At 40.1% G+C, this 26236-nt stretch overlaps 1 protein-coding gene across 3 annotated transcripts in view; it reads right to left on the bottom strand.

Moving 5' to 3' along the window:
- The window catches only part of LOC104594351 (translation elongation factor Ts (EF-Ts)), a 41294-nt gene that overhangs the window by 4648 nt on the left and 10410 nt on the right, over positions 1 to 26236 (bottom strand). For all 3 annotated transcript variants that reach the window (XM_010254613.3, XM_010254611.3, XM_010254612.3), the window contains exons 5-8: positions 8555 to 8729; positions 8230 to 8414; positions 3066 to 3191; positions 2077 to 2165 (exon numbers count right to left, since the gene is read on the bottom strand). In XM_010254613.3, coding sequence (XP_010252915.1) covers positions 2077 to 2165; positions 3066 to 3191; positions 8230 to 8414; positions 8555 to 8729 — 575 coding nt within the window. The remainder of the gene's footprint in view (positions 1 to 2076; positions 2166 to 3065; positions 3192 to 8229; positions 8415 to 8554; positions 8730 to 26236) is intronic.

Below are 26236 nucleotides of genomic sequence, written 5' to 3'. Positions count from 1 at the left end.
TTGGGTATTAAGAGGATTTTGGAGAGAGGAAAGGATCTGGTTGGTGACAATTGACAGGACAGGTCATTACTACCAATGATGTCTAACTTTTCACCATTAGCAGTAATAATATGTTTATGGTGAGTTTTAGTGGAAGGGATTGGGTGGTTGAGGTAGGCTCCTGTCATATGGTTGGTGGCACCTGAATCTATAATCCAAGAATGTAAAGGGGAAGAACAATATGTAGAGAACTTACCAGACAAGCCAATAGCAGAGAAAGCAGAGGAAATAGCAGAAAATACCAATTGTCGAACCCTTTCTTCATCCATGACACCTGTTGATTCACCTTTCACTGAAGACTCGCCCTTCGTAGATACAGTGTTTGTTGCGGGTCCATCTGTTACTTAATAGGCCTGGGGCTGAGTCTTTTTCTAAGAGCCTTTAGCTGGTCGAACCGGACAGTCCGGAATGATGTGACCATGTTGCTTGCAATAGGTACACACATTCTTCTTACAGTGAGATGCAATATGTCCAAAACCCTTACACTCGTAGCACTAGGTTTTGGAGAGGTCCTTGGAGGTTGGCTTCTTACCCCCATGAGCAATAAAGGTTGTTTCAGCCCCAACTTCAGCCATCTTCTCATCGAACCCGGCTACAGTGAGAAGTCTAGTCTTTTCCCTCAGAAGTTCCCCTAAAACATAATCCATATCTGGAAGTGTTCCCTTATTCAGAATGTTGGACTTGATTATCTCATATTCAGGTCCAAGTCTCATCAAAAACTGAGTCACCTTTCTCTTCTCAAAGTGCTTCTGGAGATATTTCACACACTCCACTAGATCTGAGGGTTCAATGTGAACAATCTCATATTCAACCCATAAATCAAGAAAACTAGAATAATACTCCTGTATCCTCCTATCTCCTTGGTTGTAAGATAATATTTCTGATTCTATCTAATATTGCTTAGATACGTTGGACTGTTGATAAACTTTTTTTAGATACACGTACATCTCATATGCTGTTTTCATTCTCCTCATAAGTACAGATATATGATAGTCAATAGAACTCAGAATCCAAGAAACAAGTTTACCATTGTCCAACTTCCATTGCTGTAAAGCTTTGGCCTCGGCCTCAACTGGTTTGGTGACCGTTTCGTTTAGATACCCTTCTAAACCCTTTCCCTCAACATAAAAGTCGAAGTGGAACTTCCACATCCCATAGTTCTATCCATTCATCTTTACAGGGATGATATCACCTCTGTCTGAAGCCATTACAGCAAGACAATAGCACAAATAGGGTTCAACTGAAGTTTGAAGAAACTAATCTGAAGTAAAACTTGATCCAAAGACAAGTGAAATAGGTTGTAATCAATCCAAGAGAATCAAAAAACTGAGATAGAAACCCCTTACTTTCACCAGAGATTGTTCAAGATCCAAAACAAGGAAAAGCTAAATACACAGTCCAGAAAAGGAAAGTCTAGGCGCAGTAGCCAAGAAGAAGAGTCCAGATCTCTCTCAAAACTTCACGGATCTCCGTAAAAATTTCAGAATATGTTGAGAAGGGCTAGGCGACAATTCCTTTCAATTCTTGCTGCAAACGGAGGTCAAACAAGAGAGGTCCAATAAAATCTCTCTCTGGGTGCGCAGAAAACAGAAGAGTGCCTAGATATATCAAAACAGTCCAGGACCACTCGACAGAGCTGTAGGCTTTCAGTAGATCACGAAGACAAGATGGATCAGAGAGAAGGAAGATCAAAGAGCAACACGCTTTGATACCATGTGAACAAAACTCAGATCTAGAAGAAACCAGATCTAGAGGTGTCAAGAATAGTCGACCCCCACCCCAAAGAGCCTCCTTTATATTAAAGAGATAAAAAGTATGTACAGTTAAAAGAATGCCCTTACAGGGCTGAAAGATAAAAAGAACAAATAAAATAGTAAAAACTATGATACTGTACAACAAGGACTACTCTAATAATGTACATCAAGATATATCTTCACATAAAGTTGCCTGCAATTCCCTAGATTTCTTATATATACAAGTCATACATGCACACACACAGAAACAAGTAAAAACATGTCAGTAAGTACAAGAGATTACCTCTGAATTCCTTCTCCAACTTCCACTCTGACAAATTTACCTATCTTCACAGGTGAGCCCACTTCCTTTGATAGATCATTTAGTAGTGACTGGCAGAGTTGCACAAAAATAATCAGTATGCTTTTCTACCGAAAAAGCAAAAATAATCAGTATGCATACATAAAGATAGCCAGTAGAGATTCCATATGCAGAGCACAAGATAATAAATAAGAAAAAACGTTGTCAATGGCCACTCTAGAAAAGCCAATGGCTCATTGGCTAAAGTCATGTTGATTTCATGATCCTAAATGATGGCCCAGCTATCCAGAGTGTCTTAAGGAGATGCAGACCAGATACAGACCTAACATTTGGCTCCTTTCTTTCTTCTTCCCTTTTTTTCCTCGCAAAGTGGGCACATTCAAACTTGAACCACATTTTCAGATATGTCAGCCTGATCCTAAACCCATGACCTGCCCAGATTTCAAAGTTGTAGCTTTACCTTAGGATGTCATGGCCAGGCAATTTTTCTTGCATGATTCACAGTTCCAAATTGGCATATCAGTTTGTAGTTAAAAAGTTTTGTAAAATCTAATAACAGATTAATTTGCTAAATTTGTCTATTCTGCCCTTAATTCAATCAAAGGTTTGGATAAGTATACTTTGTACAGATGAGTCAGGCATCACTATCATGTGTTTCCACCACATAAAGACCCCTTGGAATATTTATGGACCTGTCACTTGAAACGACTAAGAAAAATAAAGTAGCATATGGTTCATGGTAACTGATCCAAGTTACAGGAGCAAAGAGTAACACATAATCCACTAGCACATAGCAATCAAAAAAGGTAGATCTAAGTGCACAAAATCACATTCATGATAGATTCATCGTGCAGGTGAAGAAACAAAATGAATTCTGATCATGTAGGAATTGTCCACACACCTTACATATATTGTGTCATAAAGAAACAAATATCAAATTATGAATCCTAATAACGAGCAAACAACAGTACCTTGACATTAATTGTGTCATTCACAACAAACTTCTGCTCCAAAAGAACTACTTCCTCAAAGTACTTCCGCAGACGACCTTCCACCATTTTTTCTATGGCCATCTGAGATTTTGCTGTTGCCTCTGCCTGATGTAGGAAACCAGATGAACATTAAAGAATTTCATGGCAGCAGTATGAACTCAAAGCTGCTTCTTGTGAAAAAACATGAGGACTATACAAGCATAAATTTAACCATATCTTGAACAATGTCAGAGACAATATAAACACATTAAAATTCAAAATAACGATTTTTATTTATTTGAAACAGGTAAGGTATTATATTTCTGTGGAACATACATGTATTGATAAATATTCTTATCAATATGTGTTGATTGGACAAAATTTTGAGTTATTCCATGCTTATTAGTTCAGGTTTTGAAGTCTGAGGGTTTAAGATAGCATACATCTTGATTGAACCCTAACAAATAAGAACAATAATAAAAAGAAACTAGTATTTTAACTCCAGCTGAATAATTTAGTTTAATAATGTATGTTTTATTTTATTATAATCTCAGAAAGTTAAGAATATAAAAGTATCCAACAGCACCATGTAAAAAATATCTTGGTGATTAAGAGAGACGACCCTCCTCCATGAGTGTCTCATCACCTAGGCGTCACTCTACCAGTGTTTTAAAAGCGCAAGGGCCAATTTGTGCCCGAGGCACAACACACAAGGCGAGGCATGCAGCTTTATGAAGCAAGGCACAGAAATACAAAAAAAAAAGCTAAAAAATAAAAAATGTCAGAAAATTCAAAAAATGCAAAAAAAAATTCAAAAAATGCAAAAATATTCAAAAATATTAAGCATAATATTAATAAGAAATATAAACTTAATTTTTAAGATTAATGTTTTAAAAAACCTATTATCTAAAATTAAATTACATAAACATAACATGTAAAGCATATTCAAATGAAAACTTAAAGATAATCAAACATATAAAACATTTTCAAGCATGTAAAGCCCACAATCTCTTTTTTTTCCTCAATTGCATTACTTCAAGTAGCTAATGTGATGTAAAACATATTACATTCCTGATTCTACGATTCGCCTTTGTGCCATGCCCCTCGAGGCAAGCCTAAACAAGTCCATGTTAGGGTCTTAAATTCTTGATTCTCACACAAAAAAAATAATGATTTTATAAATTTAATTGCCTTTTAAGAAGATATTTTATTAAAATGAATGAATGAACAACATTAGTAAATAGGGGGTTCTCGGAGCGTAAAATTTTTAAAAGGCGCACGCCTAGGCCAAAGGCGCATCAGGCGTGCGCCTTTTGAAAGTGTTGCGCCTAGGACCTGAGCAAGGTGCCTACCCTAAAATGCGCCTCGCCTGTGCGCCTAGGCATGCCTTTTAAATCATTGCACTCTACATGTTAAGCTATTTTGGTATTACATGATTATCATAATTAGATAGTATATCCTAGAGGAAGTCTCTATTTTATATGATAGTGGTTTTTGTTCTCCCTGCATTTCCTAGGCACACCAAATCTTTCTCCCATTTTCTTAAAAGCTTCCCTTCACATTCCTCCCCACTGATAAAAAAACAAGACCAAAGATTTGCTCACCTCCACCTTTGTATTTACCACTTTCTCCAGGTCAATTGTTCCTTCAACTTCATGTTTTTCATCAACAATAACCTCATCCTTCAAAGATTCACTCAACAAATTGCTTCAAAGCGTTGGGACCTCTTTCTTCCCTGACCACTCGGATTGGTTTGGAAATAGAAATTGTGATGACATTAAATAAAATCAAATGAAAATAAGGATGCAGGGAGACAGTACTGATACAAGATGGAACAAAGCTTTTCGCCAGCAAGGAGTTGGAGGAGTTTCATCAAGGTGGAAATGAAGGAGTTTCTGATGGAGGAGATGTATCATCAAAAGGAGACTACAGTCAAGGTTCGACAGGGCAGGAAAGACAGTTCTTCTAGTGAGGGAGGCGGTTTTCTGATTTCAAAGCTTTCTGGATGGTGCTGTGAATGTAAGTTGGAGAGTGGAATGGAAAGACACCTTCAGATACCTGATTAAGGAATACTGCACAGCAAAGAGGAACTCAAAAGGCTGGTCTGTGTCATTAGAAGAAAGATTCAAGAAAGGGAATAAGCAAATGTTCATAATCCCAGAAGGCAAAAACCTAGAAGGGGGATAATCAAAAGCTGTATGAGAAAGAAGAACAGCTCAGCGAAAGAAGCAGAAGCAGTAGAAGTCTTATCCCTTCGATTGAAAAGGATCCTACATTCAATCATTTCACAATGCCAATGAATGTGTTGAGGATTTTAAAAAGTCGGGAAGGGTAATGTGTGTAAATTGGACTTGGAGAAGGCTTTGAAATCATGGATAAATGGAGTTTTGGTGTACAGTGGTGTAAATAGATAAAAGGATGCTGGCAGACTTTCCATTTTTCAGTTTTGGTGAATGGAAGAGTGAAGGACTTCTTTGGTGCCCTAAGGGGAGTGAGGCAAGGGGACCCACTTTACCCTTTCCTGTTCACTCTCATCATTGAAGTATTCAGCAAATTGATTTTGAAAGTGGATGAGAGAGGTTTAATTAAGGGGTGGAGAATAGGATGACCCATCTACAATTGCAAATGACACCATAATCCTTTGTGAAGGTGGAGGAGAGCCAGATGCAAGAAATTTAAGGCTCTTAGAGAGTTTCTTTGAGAAAGTGGCAAATTTAAAGGTGAATCTTAGTAAAAGTATGGTTATTGGAGTCAATTTGAGTCAAACGATGATCGAAAATTGGAGAAGGGAGTTAGGGAGTACTCAAATGGCTGGCCATTGAAATATTTAGGGCTCCCTCTAGAACCCGATTGTGGAAATATTTGAAAGGAAATTGGCGGGATAGAAGAGAAATTATTTTTCTTTGGGAGGTAAGATAACACTCATTAAATCCACTTTAGCTAATCTTCCAATTTATTATCTTTCAGTGCTTTGCATGCCTCAGGCTACCAGGAAAAAAATTGAGAAAATTATGAGGGACTTTCTTTGGGAGCCGGGGAGGAGAAGAAATATCACTTAATTAGATGGGAGGTTGTGTGTAAAAGGAGTGTGGTGGACTAGGGTTGGGGAGATTGAACAAAAAGAATTGGACACTTTTAAGGAAATGTCTGGAAATTTCCTAGGGAAACGGACAAACTATGGCATAGAGTGGTAGTTAGCATTCATGAACTTTCAGAGAACATTTGGGATGGATGCAATATCTGACAGGGCTTGAAGTGCTTCTCCTTGGAATGCTATCCAGAAGATTCTTCCACTTTTTCTGACTCATACCAGGTTTGGTATCAATTTGGGAAATAAAATCAAATTTTGGGAGGACCTATGGCTAGGAGAAAAGAGAAAATTAAAAAATAACACATTAAAGAGGGCATAGGAGCAGCCCCAATTGATGGCTAGGAGGGTAAGTTCACTAAGATGGTTTGGTTTTTGCATTGGCAACCAATGCCTGCACCAGTGAGGAGTTACTTAGTAGAAGTAAGAAGATCTTAAAAGAAAAAGGAAAGACCAAAGAAAATATCAGATAAAGTGATAAGAAATGATCCAAGGACTTGGAATATGACAGAAACTATGGCTCCTGACAAAGCACAATAATGGGAAAGGATTCATGTAGGTAACTCAAAATAGATGGGATTAATGCTAACTTGAGTTCAATATATATAATTTTTTTATGTATTATGGGAGGTCAGCCTCCTACATTTCTGTTTATATGTTTGACTTTTTTCTTTTGATTGGAAATGGTAACCTTCATTAATGGATCAAATAAAAGAGTACAACTGTCAACCACCACACAGCAAGGGTGTTGACCCCACAATTTATCTAAAAATGTTAACAGCCCAAAACAAATTGTCCCCAAGGGTCCCTTGATTTGCCAAAGTATCAGCTAATCCATTTACTGATCTTCTAGCCCACTTGAACAATGCTCCAACCTCCCTTGCTATGCAATTTATTTCCCTCACAAGCTGTCTATGGTCCAGACCCCCATGATATTTGGCTGCAGCCAACCTATTAGTAGCTTAGACTTAGAGTCCCCTTCCACCTCAATTTGGTGAAAGCCCCATTGCTTAGCCAACCTCAAACCTTGAAGTACAGTCATAACCTCATCTCTAAATGAGCCACCCATTACTATTGGTCCAGAATACAAAGCAATCAGTCTGCCCTCCCCATCTCTGAGTACTCCCCCCAACTCCAGAGAGACGTACGTTGCCTATAGAACTTCCATCAAAATTCAACTAATGAATCTACAAACATTATTGATAAAGCATACAACACAACTAGTATGAAGCAACAAAAATGTAGCAGATGATAATGATGGGGAAAGTAATACTTGCTTTCTGATAAATTGCCTATTCAATTTCTACCAGGTATAAGGGATGATACCGCCAATTAAAACCATCCATCAGTTAAGGACCCTTTGCGATTATTGCCCATTAGTTCAATGATATCCCTTGACACCCTTCAGAAATACATTTTTTCTTATAAAGTAGGCCAACTAATAATAGTTAGGGAGGAAAGACATTTCATTATTCACAAGTGAAAAATTGTATTTTAGAGAAGAGAAACTTTTTCAGAAAGTTAACTTCTCATGCAGCCTCCCTTGTGCCTCTAGTAAGGCATTCTTCTTTAAATATAACAATGTTTTGTTAGAAGTGTTGAATTCTTTTGTCCTTGGGCCAATCCCTTCTCGCCTTGGCATCCCTAAGGGGAAACTTAAGTGGAGCCTGCCTGGACCCTGATACAGACATTAACCAGGCAAAGCAATCACCTAGACAAAAGTTTAATAAAACTGACTACGTAGCACATGAAGATCTAAAAAATATTCATATAAAAAGGTCTAAAACATTAGATTTATCAAGGCTGACTTATTTTTCTCAGAAAAATGGAGGTGGCATAACAATCACATTAAAACTAAGAACAAGCAAGAAAATAACTGACTTTGCAACCTTCCTGTAACCAGAACACATCACAATTTAATCTAATTGAATCCGCTAATAAAAATCTAAAACGGAATCAGATCATGAGGGCCTAATTAATAATTTCCATTTTCTTATTTGTGTCTAGCCATGATGACTCAGATTCATAGTTTACAGGTCCCAACCAGTAGTGCAAAACTGATGTGTCATAAATTACCTGAGACTTCAGTATTTCACGTTCACTCTCTATTGCTTCAGAAGAAACAGACTCCCTTGATAAGAATAATGGTTTTGCTGCCACTATATGCATTGCCAATTGTGAACCAATTCCCTGGAGAGCATCCAACCGAACACTATCATCCTCTACTTCCAGAGTCAGAATTCCCGCAATACGACCCAAACCTGCACCATATCAATACAAGGATGTAGTATCATATATTTTCTTGCAGTGATTATCATGTACCAATTCTTTTCCAGAATGAAAACCCACTAATCTTCCCAAAAAGCCACAAACATGAGAAAGCTGTTTGGAGTTACAGTACCTGGTTGGGGACAAGTATGGAGGTAGGAAGAGACAACACCATGTGCAGATGTAGACACTGATAACCCCCTTCTAAGTTTTACATTCTCCCCCACCATTGCAGCCACTTCTGTAATTGCACTTTGCACAGTTGTTTCTCCACTTAGTTTTGGATGATCCAGACTGATCTTCAAGTCCTATAGAGAGAAGACATGTTTTATCAAGTGAATCAGCAAACTTTGGTCCTATTAGAACAGGTGAAAGCATTCTTCTCACCAACAAATAAAAGTGGGAAAATCATGGGGATATGCTCCATAATGTAGAATCTAGCAAGAAAGGAGCAGCATGGTCTTTGGGGATGCAAAACACCTCTTTTCTATGGATTAGGATAAGCATTGGGGCAATGTTGTGTCTAGGGCACTACCTAGGGTAACTTCTGATCACTGGCCTATTACACTTTATAAAGAGGAGCTTCTTGGTGGAGGTCATGCCCCCCTTTAGGTTTGAAAACATGTGGCTATGTCATCCGGGGTTTGTTGAGAAAGTAAAGGAATGATGGGAAGGAAGCAGACCTAGAATTAATGGAAAGGAATGACGTTTCACAGGAAATTGCAAGAATTAAAAGATAAAATCAAAGTGTGGAATTTAGAGCATTTTGGGAGATTGGGAACAAAAAAGAGGAGCTGGTTCAACAAATTGAAGTGTTGGATGTTAAGGAATCTCAGGGTACTCTGGAAGAAAGGGATAAAGAATTAAGATGGTCATTGAAGAAGCAATTTGAGGACATTTTGTTTAAAGAGGAGATTAGTTGGAGGCAAAAATCTAGGTCAAAATGGATTCAAGAGGATGATAGAAACACTAAGTTCCTTCATGCAAATGGCTATTGGTAGAAGAACGAAGAATTTTGTTTCTAAATTGGAAATAGGAGAGAGGTTATCACTCAACATGGGGAGATTGCTAGGGCATTTGCAGAACATTTTAGATCAATCCATAGAAAACCTTTAAATGAAAGAATTTGAGTTGAAGGTCTGGATTGGCCTAGTTTATCTGAAGAGTCAAAAAAAACTGGCTGGGAAGAAGATTTGAGTTGGAAGAAATCAAGGATACTGTTTTTAACATAGATAGATCCAAAGCTCTAGGCCCAAATGGATTCTCTATGGCTTTCTATCAAGATTGTTGGGATATTTTGTAGAATGGTTTCGTAGCAGTGTTCAGTGAATTTTTTGAGAGGAGTGTGATTAACCCGGGGTTGAATGCCACATTCCTTGATTTGATCCCAAAAACAGAAAGAGGTGGTTTACCCTAAAGATTTTAGACCCATAAGTTTGGTGAACAGACTCTATAAAATAATAACCAAGATCTTGTTTGTAAGAATTAGTTAAGTCCTCCCCTCCATTATTTTGTCAAATCAAGGGGCTTTTGTGCAAAATAGACAAATTATTAGTCAAATTCTAATTGCAAATGAATGCTTTGAAGAAATGAAAAGGTCAGCAAAAAAAATGTGTGCTATGCAAATTGGACCTAGAGAAAACCTATAATTTGATGGATTGGACTTTTTTTATAGAAGTCTTATCTCACTATGGTTTTGGAGAGAGATGATGTAAAAGGATCTAGGGTTGTTTGAACTTTGAATACTTGCGGGAACTCGGTATTAATGAATGGCACAATGGTGGACTTTTTTTTTCCTGCTAGGCATGAAATTAGGCAGGGGTAAGGGTGTCAATCAACCGGTTTTGGATCAGATCCAATCCGATCCAAACCTTATCAAATCGGACTTGGACGGTCCATTATAATCATTGGATTGGGCCAATCCAAAATAAATTGGTCCTTATTCTTATTAGTTTGAATTGGACCTAAACCAAATTTCCAATAATCAGATCATGAGGCCAAAACCTTGTCCAATTTAAAACCAATCAAAACTGAAGCTGTCATAAAATCACTTTTATGAAAGTACTTTTACAAAAGCACTTTTATAAAAACACTTTTACAAAAGCACTTCTATAAAAATACTTTTACGAAAGCATTTTACAAAAGTACTTTTATGAAAACACCTTTACAGAAGCAGTTTTATAAAAGTACTTTTACAAAAGAACTTTTATAGAAATACCTACACGAAAGCACTTTTATGAAATCACTTTTACAGTACTTTTAACGGAAGTACTTATATAAAAGTACTTTTACAAAAAGCACTTTTATGGAAGTGCTTTTACAAAAGCACTTTTATGGAAGTACTTTTTATAGAAGCACTTTTATGAAAGCACTTTTATGAAAGAACTTTTACAAAAGCACTTTTAAGAAAGTACTTTTACAAAGCACTTCTATGGAAGTACTTTTGTAAAAGTACTTTTACGAAGTACTTTCATTAAAGTGCTTTTGTAAAAGCACTTTTATGAAAGTACTTTTATCAAAGCACTTTTATAGATGTGCTTTTACAAAGCCAAAAGGGTATATTTTGTAATTTTCAGAATTTCTTCATTTTAATATATTTTTGCACTTTTTTATATGTTCTTTTTTATATAAGTTTTGATATTTCATTCAGTTTGGATTGGATCCAATCCAGTCCATTTACATTTTAATGGATTGGATTGAATTGGATTTGGTTTGTATTGGATTTGGATTGGATTGGGTCCAGTCCATTTGTATTGTTTTATTTAAGTGGACTCACAATGGACTGGATTGGGTTGGACCAAATCCAGTCCAATTGACACCTCTAGGCAGGGGGTACCCTCTCTCCCTTTCTTGTCTACACTTGTAGTGGATGCCCTCAGTAGACTTATCTAAAGGGCTTACTTGAGACAATTGATGAAAGGTTAGATAATTGGGAAAGACAAGGTGCCATTCACTCATTTACAGTTTGCATATGACAATTCTTTTTTGTGAAGGAATTTTTTTATTTGAGAAAAGGTAAAGTATCATTATATTAGTATTTAGTATGAACAAATACAACAAGATGATGTACTCAGGAACCAAGAAAAGTTGTTCCCTATAACCTTGACCCCCACCCTGCTTTACAAAAAGATTATTGTTTCAAAACCTACACCCTTAAACAACCTGTGACCAGCCAACCAAGAGAACATCTTTCCCAAAATTTTCTGATAAATAGAATCAGCAGAACTTATCTTACTCTTGAAGACCCATGCATTTCTTTCTTGCCAAAGGCACCAGAAAATGACTACTACAGTTACATTCCAGATTAATTTCCCTCTCTTACTCAGCCCTTCCACCCTCCAACCCTTTACAAAGTCCTCTATTGATCCTGGGCAGCAACGTTGTACTTCAAACAAGTGTGAAATTCTGTTCCAAATCTGAAAGGAGAAGCTGCAGTGCAGTAAAAGGTGATCCACTGTTTCCAGCTGTCCTTCACATAGTACACAACTATGTGAAGGAACATTTTTACACCAGATGATATGAGCTGGGACTGGATATCCTTCTGCAATGTCAAAAGCCTTATAAAAGGATTTAATTGTGAATCTTCCGGTCTTCTCCCACTTCCAGACTCTTCTGTCAGACTTGGCAAACTCCACCTATGTACCATATAAAAGTTGCAGTAGCTCTATCCATTCATCCACTTCCTAACCATTTAGATTCCTCCTGAACTGTGGGATCCAGACCATGCTACCATCTTGAATTTGCATACAGTCAGTAATCTTGATTTCTTTGTTCACTGCCACTTCAAACAAAGCAGGGGAGCTCTCAGACAAGGACCTCTCCCCACACCAAACATCCTTCAAAAATTTGACCCACTCCCCACTTCCTACTTTGAACTTTACACCTGCTGCAAACGAAATATCGGGCTTTTCAATTCCTTTTCAAACCAAACACCCATAGGACTGATTTGAAGCTCCTGGGTCCCACCCAAAATTCCTATCTCCATATTTGGCCTGTACCACTCTTTTCCACAGCCCTCTTTGACTCTCCCCAAACCTCCAAAACCACTTCCCTAGCAAAGCAATATTGATATTCTTCACCCTTTTAACACCCAGCCCCACTTGAGATTTTGGCTTGCAAACTTTGTTCCAGTTTACTAGGTGGAACTTCTCTTTCCAGCCTCTCAAGAGGAAATCCCTCCTTTTCATTTTAATGATAGCTTCCATTCCTGCCAAGATTGGGTACATAGCCCCTTGAGATTTGGGCTTGCAAACTTTGTTCCAGTTTACTAGGTGGAACTTCTCTTTCCAGCCTCTCCAGAGGAAATCCCTCCTTTTCTTTTTAATGATAGCTTCCATTCCTGTCAAGATTGGGTACATAGTCCAGGAAGGAGTACCAACACTTCGCAAGTACATAGTCCAGGAAACCACTCTCCCCTTTCCTTTTCCAGCCTCTCATTCACCCTGCTAAGTACATAGTCCAGGAAACTCCATTTCCCATGATTATATGCCTTCTCCAAATCTACTTTGCAAAGCAAACCACCCCTTCCACTTCTCAACCTCGAGTCAATCAATTCATTTACTACTAGGACCCCGTCCACCATCAACCTTCGACAAAAGCCCCCTCGCACTCCAAGATGATGCATCCTGCCAATCAGACTAATGGGCCTATAATCTTTTATGTCTTCAGCCCCTTCTTTGGAATAAGGGTGATGAAAGTTGAGTTTAGACTCTTTTCCAATGCTGCCGTTACATGGAATTCCTCCAATGATGTTTAGAATATCCACCCAACAATGTTTATAAAAAGTCAAGGCAAAGCCATCCGGTCCCAGGGCATTTTTTTTTATTAGTAATAGTGAATTTTTATTAACTAAGAAACTGATTTAAAATTGTAATTTCATACAGCATCCCAGGAAGAGGCACAAGCTGCAGCCTCTCCCAATAGCTAACAAGTAAACTAGGAATAAATTACAGAAATCACAGCTGAGCCCAAAACAATTCTTCCCTATTTACCCCTTGCTTGGGTAGCACATCAGCCAAAGCATTTGCTGATTTCCCCACCCTGACTGTATAGAAACCAACATATTCCTTGTCAACCAATTTGAGTTTCTTAATTTCGTTCTTGTAGCACCATATAGTATCCTCGGGGTTTTTCAACCAGCCCACCACCAACTTGGAATCCCCTTCAATGATTAAATGTTCTACCCAAATTGGTTTGCAAATTGCAAATTGCTAATAGCTCTGCCCTAACACAATCTCTGAATCCTAAAGGACCCCATTCCAGATAACCCTGGATTACCCAAGCTACTTCCAACAAAATTCAGCTTCAATGAGCCTTCAGACGGAGGAAACCACCTTGTAACTATCTTATTCTTAATGGAAAAACACCTCACTACTGTTGACTAGTTTCCCCAAAAATCATTATATGAGAATTGATGAAAATTTTCCAAAGTCTTCAGCCAAAGTATTGCCCTATTCAACACGGCCCTTCAGTTCCTGGCTGCTCCTTTCCTTCTCTTGAAATATTCTAGCATTCCTTTCTTCCAATAAATTCCAAATCCGGTCCCGGGGCTTTGTCCCCTTCCATGTCCACAATTGCCTCTCTCACCTCCTCTTCTTGGAAATCCCTCCCATCTCCCTTGCTTGCTCATTCATGAACCCATCAAAATTTAGCCCATCAAATTTGGGCATGTATTTCCAATTCTCCTTGTATAAATTCTTATAAAAATCAACTATACAAGTTTTGATTCTCTCTTCCTCTTCCACTACTTCCCAATTCACCACCAGCCTTTTGATGGAGTTTTCCCTTCTCCTAGTTGTAGACATCTTATGAAAAAAAAAAAAAAAAAATTGTATTGGTGTCTCCTTTTAACCACAAGCACTTGGCTCTTTATCTCTACTTCACCTTTTCCTAATATGCTACCTTGTCAAACTCTGCCTTAGAATTTAATCTTCTTCTCTTATCTCCTTGAGAAATTTGGCCCTCCTCTTCAGCTCTGTCTACTTCTTGTATTACCTCCAGCTTCCAGGCTTTTTTTTTGTTTTTTTTGCTCCAACCCCTTAAACACCTTGTTACTCAAATCTTTATTTTCTCCTTTAAAGCCTTTAGCTTTTTGCTAAAAATGTGACTCTCTGCCCCAACCACCTGCTCTTCTTCCCACCAGCCCCTTAATTCCTCCACAAAACCTTCTTCTTGTAGCCAAAGGTTTTCAAACCTGAAGAGAGGGGTTCTATTTTGAACACCTTTACAGTCAAAACAAATTGGTGCATGATCTAATAAAGGTCTAGGTAAGGCCTCAAGACAGATTTGGGAACTTCTCTTTCCATTCTGTGGAGATCACAAAGCGATCCAATTTCACTAAGATTGCTTCATCTTGATCCAAGTATATTTAGCACCCAGAAAAGGCAAATCCACCAACTCCCATCTTTCCATTAGGGTAGCAAAACCTCTCACCTTTCTTCTCATAAGTAAAGCAGACTTTATTGAAGTCACCCCCTACCACACAAGGTATGTCCCATCTTTCTTTCACACCATCAAGTTCTACCCCGAAATCTTCCCTCAGCCTGTTGTCACTTGGACCATACACTGAGGTGAGTACAAATTCCTAATCATCTTCTAAAGAGTTACACCAAATAGAGATCGAAAATTGTCCCATTTCTGTACCATTTACTTCCACTGTGTTTATGTCCCAAATTACTACCAAACCTAGTAGAACCTTCAGCCAGCAACATGACTCAATCACAACTACAATCTCCCCAAATGCTTCTGATAACTTGAGCTTCCACCAAAACCATTTTAGTTTCATGCAAGAACAAAACATCTGCCTTCCAAGTCTTTACATAAAACCTGCCACCATTCTCCTAAGGCCAGAATTCAACCCCGAATATTCCACAAGGCTATCTTCATGGTTGGTTCCTCTAGTCAAAATCCCCTAGGACCCCTGCCCTTACGATGAGTTTCTTCCCCTCCTTCCATCCTTACCATCCTTTGCCACCAAGCCTGCATTTTCATTCAAGCCCCATGCTAGCCTAAAGACTTCCATCTAAGTCCTCCCCTTTTTCCCTTTCTCCTCAAAAGTTTTCTTATCCACCCCCATTCAACGTTTCCTCTTTCATTCCTTTCAATGATACTCCCAGGAAAGCACCAAATTCCAAGAACTTTGATAGCACCCACGTTGAAGGTTCTGTAATCGATCCCCCACATGTGAGTGTCACTTCCACCTTGTGACTTGTTCTTAGTACAGTTCACTGACGCCTCCCCAACTGCCGACCATCTATAGGGATCAAAGCAAGAGGGCTTACCTCCAACACTTCCAAGTTGAAACCCAAATCTTCCAAGCCTCCTCCTCCTACCACAACTGCCCTATCTTATTCACCTTGTTCTTCCCCTAGCGGCTTCTGCATTGTGTTCATCATCTCCATCTCTTGCAACTGATGATTGAACCTCTCTTCACCAAAGGAGGTGTTACTTCTCTCTGGTGGCACTGGGAAAGAAGACCATCACCCTAAAATCTGCTGTCGTTGCAATCCACAAGCTGTTCATGTGCCTCCCTTGACTGAAAGGCTCGACAAGGAAAAAAATGAGACTGAGAAGTCTCATTAGGAATAAAAGGGAGCGGGGGTTACGGTTTGGTTTGTCCCTGACTCAAACCAGTGTTTAGACTAGTTGGACTAACCATCACTTGAGACAGTTCAGAAAACCCATTTGAAATGTTGTGGTCCACCTCCATAATAGTAGGGCTTCATTCCATACTATTGCCCTCAACCAAACCTTCTTTGGCTTGTCCCTCTTCTCCTGAATAATCCAATTGTTTAACCGGTGTGATGGATCCCCTCTGATCAAACTCTCTATCCTCCGTAGGATTGTCCCTGATCCCCTGGCCTAGCCCCATTCCAACTAAGATCTCGATACATCGGGCTGCCACCCTTTCCACAAGGTGGCCGTCATTTGAAACTTGAGCACCACCAGACAAATACTGCTCATCCTGCAGCCCACGTGGCTCAGCATCAGCACTCTCTACATATATGTCAATCGCCCATAACCAGATTCTGTCACATCGGCTCTAGGCTCATTCAACCAAGTTCCTAAATCCCAAACACGCAGATTTCGATTTCTCTGTTGTACCTCCTCCCTCTTCTCCAACAGCGATCACCCGCCCTGCTTCCTCCTACACCCAGACCTCATTCCCCTTTAATCTTCCCGCCACTTCTGCAGAAATGTCCAACCCCACCAAAACTCTATAAACCCACTCTAGTTCAGCTAGCACCGATTAACTCCAAGTTGTCTGACTCTCAACATGATCAAGTAGGATCTCCAGCCAGACTCTTAACTCTATCAGTGAATCGTTGTCCTTTACTCTAATGGTAGTTGGAGGGTAACCTTGCCATTTTACTCTAATCCTAATCCACTCTACCATTTCTTTGGCTTGGATAGAATTATGCATCTCTAGTAAGCTCTGCACAAATCTCCAATTTCTCCACTAATTTGGTACTCCAAAGGTGGATTGGGAATCCAATAACTCTAACCCAGAAAGCTTTCCTCACCCCTGTGTTCCAAAATAACTTCCACATGTCCCAAGGAACGAGTTGTAGCAACTCCCCATCGATATTCCTGTCTCCCATGTACCACGTCTTCTTGGCTTCTTCCTCATTCACGAAGATGAAGAGCAGCTTGCAGTCCAACAGTTTTTGAATCCTCAATCCCCCCCACTTCAACTTCCATCTTTGGGCAGCCCAAAGCTCAATCTTCTCCACTGATCGTGTGGTGTTCACTACACCAACTAAGCAAGATTCCAGCTCATTCTCCAGACCCTCTGTTATAATGAACAAGTCATCTTTGTCCACCCTAATCTTTGCAGAACCTTCTTTTGTCCACAAAGAGATACTAACTGCTTTTGCATGTCTCAGCTTCTCCCCATTTGACCACTTTATTGGTTCTTGCCTCCCCTAAATCCCCCCATTTTTCTCTCCTACTTCCTTACCACCCACTTTTCTAGCCATCACCTACTTTTGTTGTCCTTTGGCTTCCACCGTCTCTGGCTGAAGGCTCCTACTAGTCTACCTCATCGTCCGTTCATTTCCTACCGCCTGAGAACTCATGGTTGGAGATAACTTGGAAACCGAAGTGCTTTACATTGGTTAGAAATTTGAAGTTAACAGTGCAAATCTTTGAAAGAATGTCAAACTTGAAGATTAATTTTGATAAGAGTTGTCTGGTAGGGATTAATTTGGATGATAGGGAACTTGAGGCTTGTACAACTATACTAGGTTGTGACATTTCATCTTGGCCCCCAGCGTACTTAGATCTACCCCTAGGAGCCAACTAGAAAGAAGCTAATTTCTAGAGTCTAGTAATAGAAAGAATTTGAATAAGCTTGATAGTTGGAAAAAAGGGTACTACTTGGGAGGTAGAATCACTCTAATCCAATCAATCTTAGCTAATCTGCCAATGTATTACCTATAAGCTTTTAAGGTCCCGGTGAGCATGTGCAGAAAGATTGAGAAATTGATGAGAGACTTTGTGGGAGCCAGGGGAAGAGAAAAGGGATCATAGAGTTAGTTGGGAAGTGGTACGTACGTAGGAGTAAGGAGGTAGGTGGTTTAGGTTTAGGTTGTTTACAAAGAAGAAACCTAGTTCTATCAAGGAAGTGGCTTTGGAGATTCCCTCAAGAAACTAGGGTGGTTTTGAATATACATGAGCTCTCATCCAAATGGATGAGTCGTTGGAGCATTGGATCAGGCAACCTGAGCTTCGCCATGGAAGGCCATCAATGGTATCTTACCTTCTTTCCTTCCTTTGGTCAAGTATAATCTTTGTAGTGGGGACCGAATTAAATTCTGGGCACATGGGCAGTTGGGTCCTTCCCCTTTAAAAGATCAATTTCCATCTCTTTCTTTGGAGATAAATAAAGAAAAAATTTATTGCCAAAAAGGAAAATAGTACAAACATAACTAGGTGACACGATGTCACCACCACCAGAAAAACAAAAGACTCATTACAACATCACTTCAAAACAAAAGGAACTATATCTCTATAGGGGGTAGAGTAACTTTATTGAGAGCCACCCTAGCAAACCTACCAGTCTATTTTTTATCCATCTTTAGGATTCCTAATAGAGGGGCTAAGAAGCTGGAGAGATTAATGAGAACTTTTCTTTGGGAGCCAGGGGAGGAAAAGAAAGATCATCTAATCAATTGGGAAATAGTTTGTAGGAGCAAAGAGGAAGGTGGACTGGGGTTAGGAAGGTTAACTCTCAAGAATAAAGCCCTATTAGCAAAATGGTTGTGGAGGTGGCCTAGAGAAAGGGAGAGGTTGTGGCATGAAGTGATAGCTAGTATACATGGCAGATTGGAAAATGGATGGGATGCGGGTGTATCACGTCGAGCAACGTCGGCATCTCCTTGGAAAGCAATCCAGAGTATCCTCCCTCAATTCCTCAACTTTGTCAGGTATGACGTCAATTCTGGTAATTCTGCTTTGTTTTGGGAAGACACTTGAGTGGGTATTGTTGCTCTTAAGGACCAATTCCCATCTCTTTATTCTATTTCCCTCTACAAGGAAAAAGCTCTCTCTCATTTCCTCCCATCTCCTATTTCACCCTCGTCCTTAAGTTGGGATTTTGGCTTTTGGAGAGGTTTGAGGGATGATGAACTTAGCAGTGTTTCAAATCCGTTGTCTCTTCTTGGCAATGTCTTTTTGGACCCCCTTAGTGTGGATGTGAGATTATGGTCCCCTCATCCAAAAGGTCAATTTTCTTGTGCTTCCTTCTTTAAGTCCCTTTGCTCTTCCCTGAGGCGGTGGGGTTTTCCAACCAAGGAGATTTGGTCTAAACCTATTCCACCTAAATTTGTTATTTTCTGCTAGGAGGTGTTTCATAGTAAGATTAATAACTTGAATTGCTTGCAGAAGAAAAGGCCTTTCATGTGTTTGTCCCCTAACTGGTGTGTACTTTGCAGGGCTAGTGGTGAGGATTGTTCCCACCTACTTGTATCTTGTTCCTTTTCTAGTGCTATTTGGAATTGGATTTTTTCTTTGTTTGGGTGCAGGTGGAATCTGTTCTGTCCACAGACTTAAGTCAGCTATTCGATCCTTCCTTTTTTTGTGTGGCCTACAAAAAAAGGAAAGTTGATGTGGAGATGTATTAGAGCAGCTGCATTGTGGACAATCTGGGAAGAAAGGAATTCAAGAATATTCAAGAAAAAGGAAAGAAGCATTCAGGCTGTTGAGGATTGTATATTGACTAGGACCATTCATTGGTTGAGAACTATGGACTTCTTTCATACCTATTCCTTTGATGATATATGGAGAAATTGGATAGTGGTGGCTAATAGCCATACAAGGAAGGACAAGGAATCTGCAGTGTGGATCCCCCCGCCCGAAGGATGGATAAAGCTGAACTTTGATGGCAGCAGCCAAGGAAACCCAGGCCCTTCAGGGATTGGAGGGGGTGCTAAGAGATACGGAGAGCAACATCTTAGCCTTGTTTTCAGGCCCCGTGGGAATAGGAGACTCTAATAGAGCTGAAATTTTAGCGGCGGTACAAGGTATACAGATTGCAGAACAATTATGAGTTCAGCACCTAGTAGTGGAAGGAGACTCTCAAATTGTTGTGGGATGGCTGACAGACCCAGCTTCAGCCATGTGGCAACACAGAGATTTATTGAGGAAAGTCAACTGGCTTACGAGAAACATGACTGTTACCTCTCTTTGGGTGGGAAGATCAGCAAACACCTTAGCGGATGGGTTAGCTAAGCATGGGACCACAAGGGAAAATTTATTTTGGGCTGCTCTGTAATTCTACTTCTGGCTATTTTTGTTTTAATTTGATGTAATAGTTTTTTGAAGAGGTAACAGCTCGTGCCTCTTCTTGGGTTTCCTGTACTGCCTTTATCTGAGCATCACTTCAAAACAAAACAACCAGTTCAAGACAAACAGAACATCAGCATTCTTTATGCATTCAAAGAAATCCAGAAATCAGCACCAAAATCTTCCTTCCTCAATGCTTGAAACTCTGGAAGCAGCAACACCCAACCAATAACTGTCGAGCTGATAACAGCCACCATCTCTTCCATACTTCTCTTTTTCTCCTCAAAAGAGTCTTCAGTTTCTTTCTCCTCAATTTTCATCTCTTTTTCCTTGAGTCGTTTAAAAAATGAGCCTATTTCCAAATTCCTTGTTCCTTCTAGTTCTACTAATGGCATCTGTTGGGATTTGGGTTTCCAAAGGGGTTTAAGGGATTCAGAAACACCTCACGTCTTTAACCTATTGCAACTATTAGAAGAGGTCTTCATTGATCCTTTCAAACCTGATGGCCAAATTTGGACATGTTCCACCTCTGGTTCCTTTACTTGTGCCTCCTTTTTCAAGGCTGTCTCAAATCAATAATAACTTTCTGCAACTTTTTCCAGTAAAGGAGGTTTGGTGTAAGCCTATTCCACCCAAGGTTTGTGCTTTTTGTTGGGAAGTTGCAAGGTTCAAAGTATTGGAATTCAAGGTGTATCGGAAAGGTAATTTTAAGAGATGTATCGAGATACGCTTTGGAAATGTATAGATACAGACGGAAAATCAAGATACGCAATGATTATAACAACAATAAAACTGAGTTTTATGTGATTATAACTAATTTATTTAAACATAAAAACCACACTTTAATGATTTATATATAGTATCGGGACATAATTAGTAACCATTGAAAAATAATAGAAGAACTAAAATGCATGTGTGTATATATACTAATATTTATTAGTTAATACTTTTTTAAGTCATTCATTAGTTAATATTTATTATATATAGATTTATATAATATTTATTATGTATATAAGTTAATATATACCTTAATTTTTAATAAATAAATATAACTTGTATTAATCTTATTATTATATAAATTTTAATAATCAATTTTTAGCATTTATTGAGAAACATCCACCAAGAAAGAAAAATTACTTTAAGAATAAAAATCCATGCTATTAAGATGAGCAATTTAAGTTGGCATAATGGTTAATTAGTTGTTGTCCTAAATAAATGACTAGGATTCGAAACTTCTTACTTTCAACTTATGATTTTAACAAGTTATTTGACTTAATTAGCATTTAATGACGTCTTGAATGCCTTAATTAAAGATTAACTCAAGTGAGCATTTAATTAAATAATATTACCATTTAATGACTTCTCAAATTTAAAGGCTTACTTAAAAGTGATATAAATGAGAGAGAAGGGATAAATTAAATTTGAATTTGAATTTAAAAAGTAGAAAGAGAGGGAAATTAAATTCGGCTGATACAGAATGTGTATCGGTCTATTTCGGGATTGTATCGGCTGATACATACCCAAAACGACCCGATACGAGACCTTTATGAAATTATTGAATTATGTATGTTCCGTGTATCGAATCTGTCACGAAACGATACATATGTACATGAAAAGATTGAAACATGTGATTTACTTCAATAGAAGAGTCCATAGTGATGTTTATCCCCTCATAGATGTTTATTGTATAAGGCCAATGGTTAGAACTACTATCACTTGCTAATTTCCTATCTTTTACTACTTGTATTTGGGAATGGTTTCTCTCTTTATTTGGGTGCAGGTGGACTCCTCTGGCTAACGCTCAAAGCCTATTTGGCTCAACATTCTTTGCATGGCCAAATAAATGGGGTAGGATTATGTGGAAATGCAGAAGGACAGCAATTTTATGGACACTATGGGAAAAAAGGAATTTAAGGTTATTCCAATACAAGAAAGATCTAAGGAGGTTATTATTGAAATTGTTTTGATAAGAGTGGCATATTGGTTAAAATCCATGGACACCTTCTTTCATGTCTCAATGGATGATTTACCCAGGAGCTGGAAGGCAGTGGCCGCATTGACTTCTAGTAGGTTAATAACTAATCCAATGGGTAAAGCGTTGTGCTAACTCTATGTAAGATAGCTTAGCCAAGCAAGGGGTGGAGAGGGAAACTTTGTTCTGGGCACAGTTGTAAAACAAGAAGCTTGTTGGGCAGAGAAAAGAGTTTTTGCCTCTCAATGACTTTGTGTGTATTTTATACCTTTTGTATCTATCTCTTCTTTTAACTTTAATTTAAATCCTGCAGTTATTGATCAAAAAAAAACACCATTAGAGTGTCTTGATGGAACAATGGAACTACATGAGGGACAAGTTTGGAGTGTTCAGCCCTTTGACATAGGAACTAGAATGCTATAGCATCCATGTCAGCTAAGACTAATAGTGATCTTCTGATTCAGCAATGGTACCCACCCCCTCCAATCAAATTGAACTTTGAATGATATTCGTTAGGTAATACGAACTCATTAGGTATAGTAGGTGCCTTCAAATATCATGCTGGAACCACAATTCAGCAAGATCTGGGTTGGTTGGCCCATAAGGCTCTGTTTGGTTTGTGGGAAGATTTGGGTGGGATGGGATGGGAAAGTGTAAAAATTTACCCTTCCATTGTTTGGTTTTATATATGGGAAAATAATAGGAAAAGAACTGTCACGAGCTGGTTCTTTGCCGGATTCATGTAAGATGAAGAAGAGAGCTCCATGACTGCAGCGGCGATCAGAGAGAGAGAGGGAATGAGAGAGAGATAGGAGTGCTGACAAAGCAGATCACCAGAAAGGGAGGAAGACGGGAAGAATAGGAAGAAGGTGAGGGAGAAGAGAGAAGAGGAAGATGGAGGGAGAGACAGAGAACTCCATGACTGAAGCTCCGAAGAGGTCCTCCGACACCGATAGTCCCCCCTCCTCTGTCGGTGCTTAATTGACCACCGCACAGTGGTCCCACCATTTTTATCACTCTAAATATGCTTCTTCGCACTTTCTCTGTAACAGAGGATGAACTTGGGATTTGAAGCAAAGCAAGTAGAGTTGAGAAAGCGGTGGCGATCAGAGAGAGAAGGAAAATGAGGGAATGAGAGAGATAGGAGTGCTGAGAAAGCAGATCGCCAGAAAGGGAGGAAGACGAGAAGAATAGGAAGAAGAAGGTGAGGGAGAAGAGAGATCGTTGAGAAAGGGAGGAAGACGGAAAGCAGATCGCCAGAAAGCAGATCGCCAGTATCTAATGAAGAAGAAGGCCAGTAACAGTGGTTCTTTGAAAGTTCGATGGTAACAGTAGTTCGATCATAACAGGGAAGGCACTGGTTCTCTCCCTCCTCTGTTTGTCATCGCTGGTTCGTTTTTCTGAGCCATCCCCCCTCTGTTCGTCGTCGATGGTAACAGTGGTTTCTCGAGTTCCACTTCCTTAAACACTTTTTCAATGATTTCCCACACTTTTTCACTCCTAAACCTTCCTTCCCTCACCTTCCCACTTTCCTTCATCCCCTTCTCCCCCTCCTCGGAGAGCCCGCCTTCTAGCACGGCTGCATATTCATGGGCTACAAGACATGGAACAGAAACGGAATCTGGAACCAAGGACACAAGAAACACATTAGTAGCACAAACCGAATTCACTGGGTTACCTGGGATTGGTGGACAGGCTAGAAAAGGATTGCTCCCGGCCTCCCTCTCATGTTCCAGAGGTTGGTAAACATCTGTCTCCCTTAGTTGGTTGGAAAGTATTTCTGTCCTTTGGCCAACCTGGTAATCTTTCCCCCCTACCCCTAGTTCACCCCTAGATGGTGTGTTCCTGCTCAGCTTCCTGTTCTCCCGGTTTACCCCTTCTGATACTCCTTGCACACTCTGTAGACTTGGAAATGAGTTGACCCGATTGCAACCTACACCCTGAAATAAGCTAGCAATATTCCACCCATCCACGTCACCACCAACACAACTACCTTCGTCGTTTACACTGCCCACACTAGTACCATCAGCAGAAAGGTCCTCCGCTTCTTCATCTCCTTCACTGCACTGCGCCCATCCTTTATCCTTCTCTTCCCTCTCCTCAGTTTTGTCCCTATCGAATCTTGGATTCGGCCTTTCTGAGGAGCGTCGCAGTTGGCTATGCTCCTCCAAACATCGTCGGGAAACCCACTGCAACACCGGTTTCTTCTCCATCTTCCGCCGCTGCACACAAGCCCCCCCCCCTTTCTCATGACTTGGGACGATGATAGACCATTAGCACTGCCTATCAGCGCCCCAAGAGAAGCCCCTTTGCCCCGACCCACGTGACGACTTAAGTTATCACGTGTGTCCTTCAACCGGATCCCCCTTTCAGTGTTACGCCCACCCGACCCGCCCACGTGACCTTTTAAGTTGTCATGTAGGCCCTTCCAATTCTGTCCCGGCTCAACCCTCACCCCGCCCGACCCACCCGCCACCTTCAACGGCTCAGACCAACCCTTTCGGCTCCCCAACCCACCCTGCCCTTTCGCCATGTCAGCAAAGAGAATCCTGCCATTAAGTTGCTTAATTCAAACCCATTTGAAAATTTTTCCTTAATGGGATTTCTTGTCATTTGGTTTTGCCCAACCGGCTCAGTAACCCCAAAAAAACCTTGCGTCTGCTCCACCTTTTTGACTCCCAACAAACGCCCTCCACGTGTCCACCACCCCGCCAGCTCATCATCTTCTACCTTAGGAACACCTCCCCCCCACGACCATTCAAATTCAGAGGCCACCCACACCTTGTACCAGGCATCATCCGAGCATATTTCAATGACCCTCGGCAAGTTCTTGTGCCTTACACCAGCAACCTGTAACTCCACAGCACCCAGAAATCGTTTATCAGCTTTCATCAAGAGGGGAGGGGCTAGTGGAGAGGAGGGAAAGGTTTGAGGGTAGAGATGGAGGGAAAGGAACAGGGAAGGAGGGAAGTAATAGGAGAGGGAGGTTGGATGGAGAGGAAAGAACAAAGGTGGGACCAGGGGAGAGGAAGAACGGGCAGATGGGCAGAGATGGAGGGGTTTCTGTAGGAAGGGTAGGGGTGGAGGACTCGGTGAGAGAAGACTTGCTAGCTGAATTTATAGAGAAGTTGGGTTGTAGGTTGGAAGATTTGAATGTATTGAAAGAAAGTTTACAGAAGAGGAAGAAGGAGATCATAACAAAGAAGAGGAGATTGAGTGAAGTTGAGAGATTGAAGAGAGATGTAGGAGACAACAATCTCGGGGTAAAAGGAGATAGGAGGAAAGGGGGAAGTAGTGGAAGGTGGCAAGGGGTTTAAATAAGAAGTGGAATGAAGATACTCAGTTGGAATGTGAGGGGAATTGGGAGTGCAAGGAAGAGAGCGACAATAAAAGAGGTAATAAAACGGTTTGACCCAAACATTGTGCTGTTGCAAGAATCTAAGAGAATGGAGTTTAATAGCAATTGGGCACAGAGTGTTTGGAAAGCCAGGGGGGTCAGTTGGGTGGCTGCTCCCTCTTGGGGTGCATCCGGGGAAATTGTAACAATGTGGAAGAGGGATGTGGTTGAAGGCCTGGAGGAGTTGATCGGAAAGTTCTCGGTTTCCGTGAAGTTTAAGTAGCTTGAGGGTGATTTTACGTGGGTTCTCACAAATGTTTACGGACCGAATGACTACAGAAAGAGAAAGGAGTTGTGGGAGGAATTGGCGGATGTTAGAGGGTTGTGGGATGGGCCCTGGTGCTTGGGTGGGGACTTTAATGTGATTAGATTCTCGGAGGAATCCAACAAGGTTAACCAGAGAGTGACAAAAAGCATGAGGAAGTTTAATAGCTTTGTGGAGGACTTTGAGCTTAAAGAGATCCCCTTAGCTCATAAGACATTTTCTTGGTCAAATCCCCAATCTAGACCTATTTGCTCTAAATTGGATAGATTCCTGTTCTCTCTGGATTGGGAAGTCCATTGGGGAATCTTGGCTTCTAGAGCTCTTCCAAGGGTGACCTCCGATCATTGGCCCATAGTGTTATGTAAGGAGGAAAGAAGGCGTGGAGGTCCTACCCCCT

Source organism: Nelumbo nucifera, chromosome 1, assembly GCF_055504915.1.
Source record: "Nelumbo nucifera cultivar China Antique chromosome 1, China Antique-T2T, whole genome shotgun sequence".
Classification (NCBI taxonomy): domain Eukaryota; kingdom Viridiplantae; phylum Streptophyta; class Magnoliopsida; order Proteales; family Nelumbonaceae; genus Nelumbo; species Nelumbo nucifera.
The sequence above is the reverse complement of the archived record's forward strand: the minus strand, read 5'-3'. Positions and strand labels throughout refer to the sequence as shown.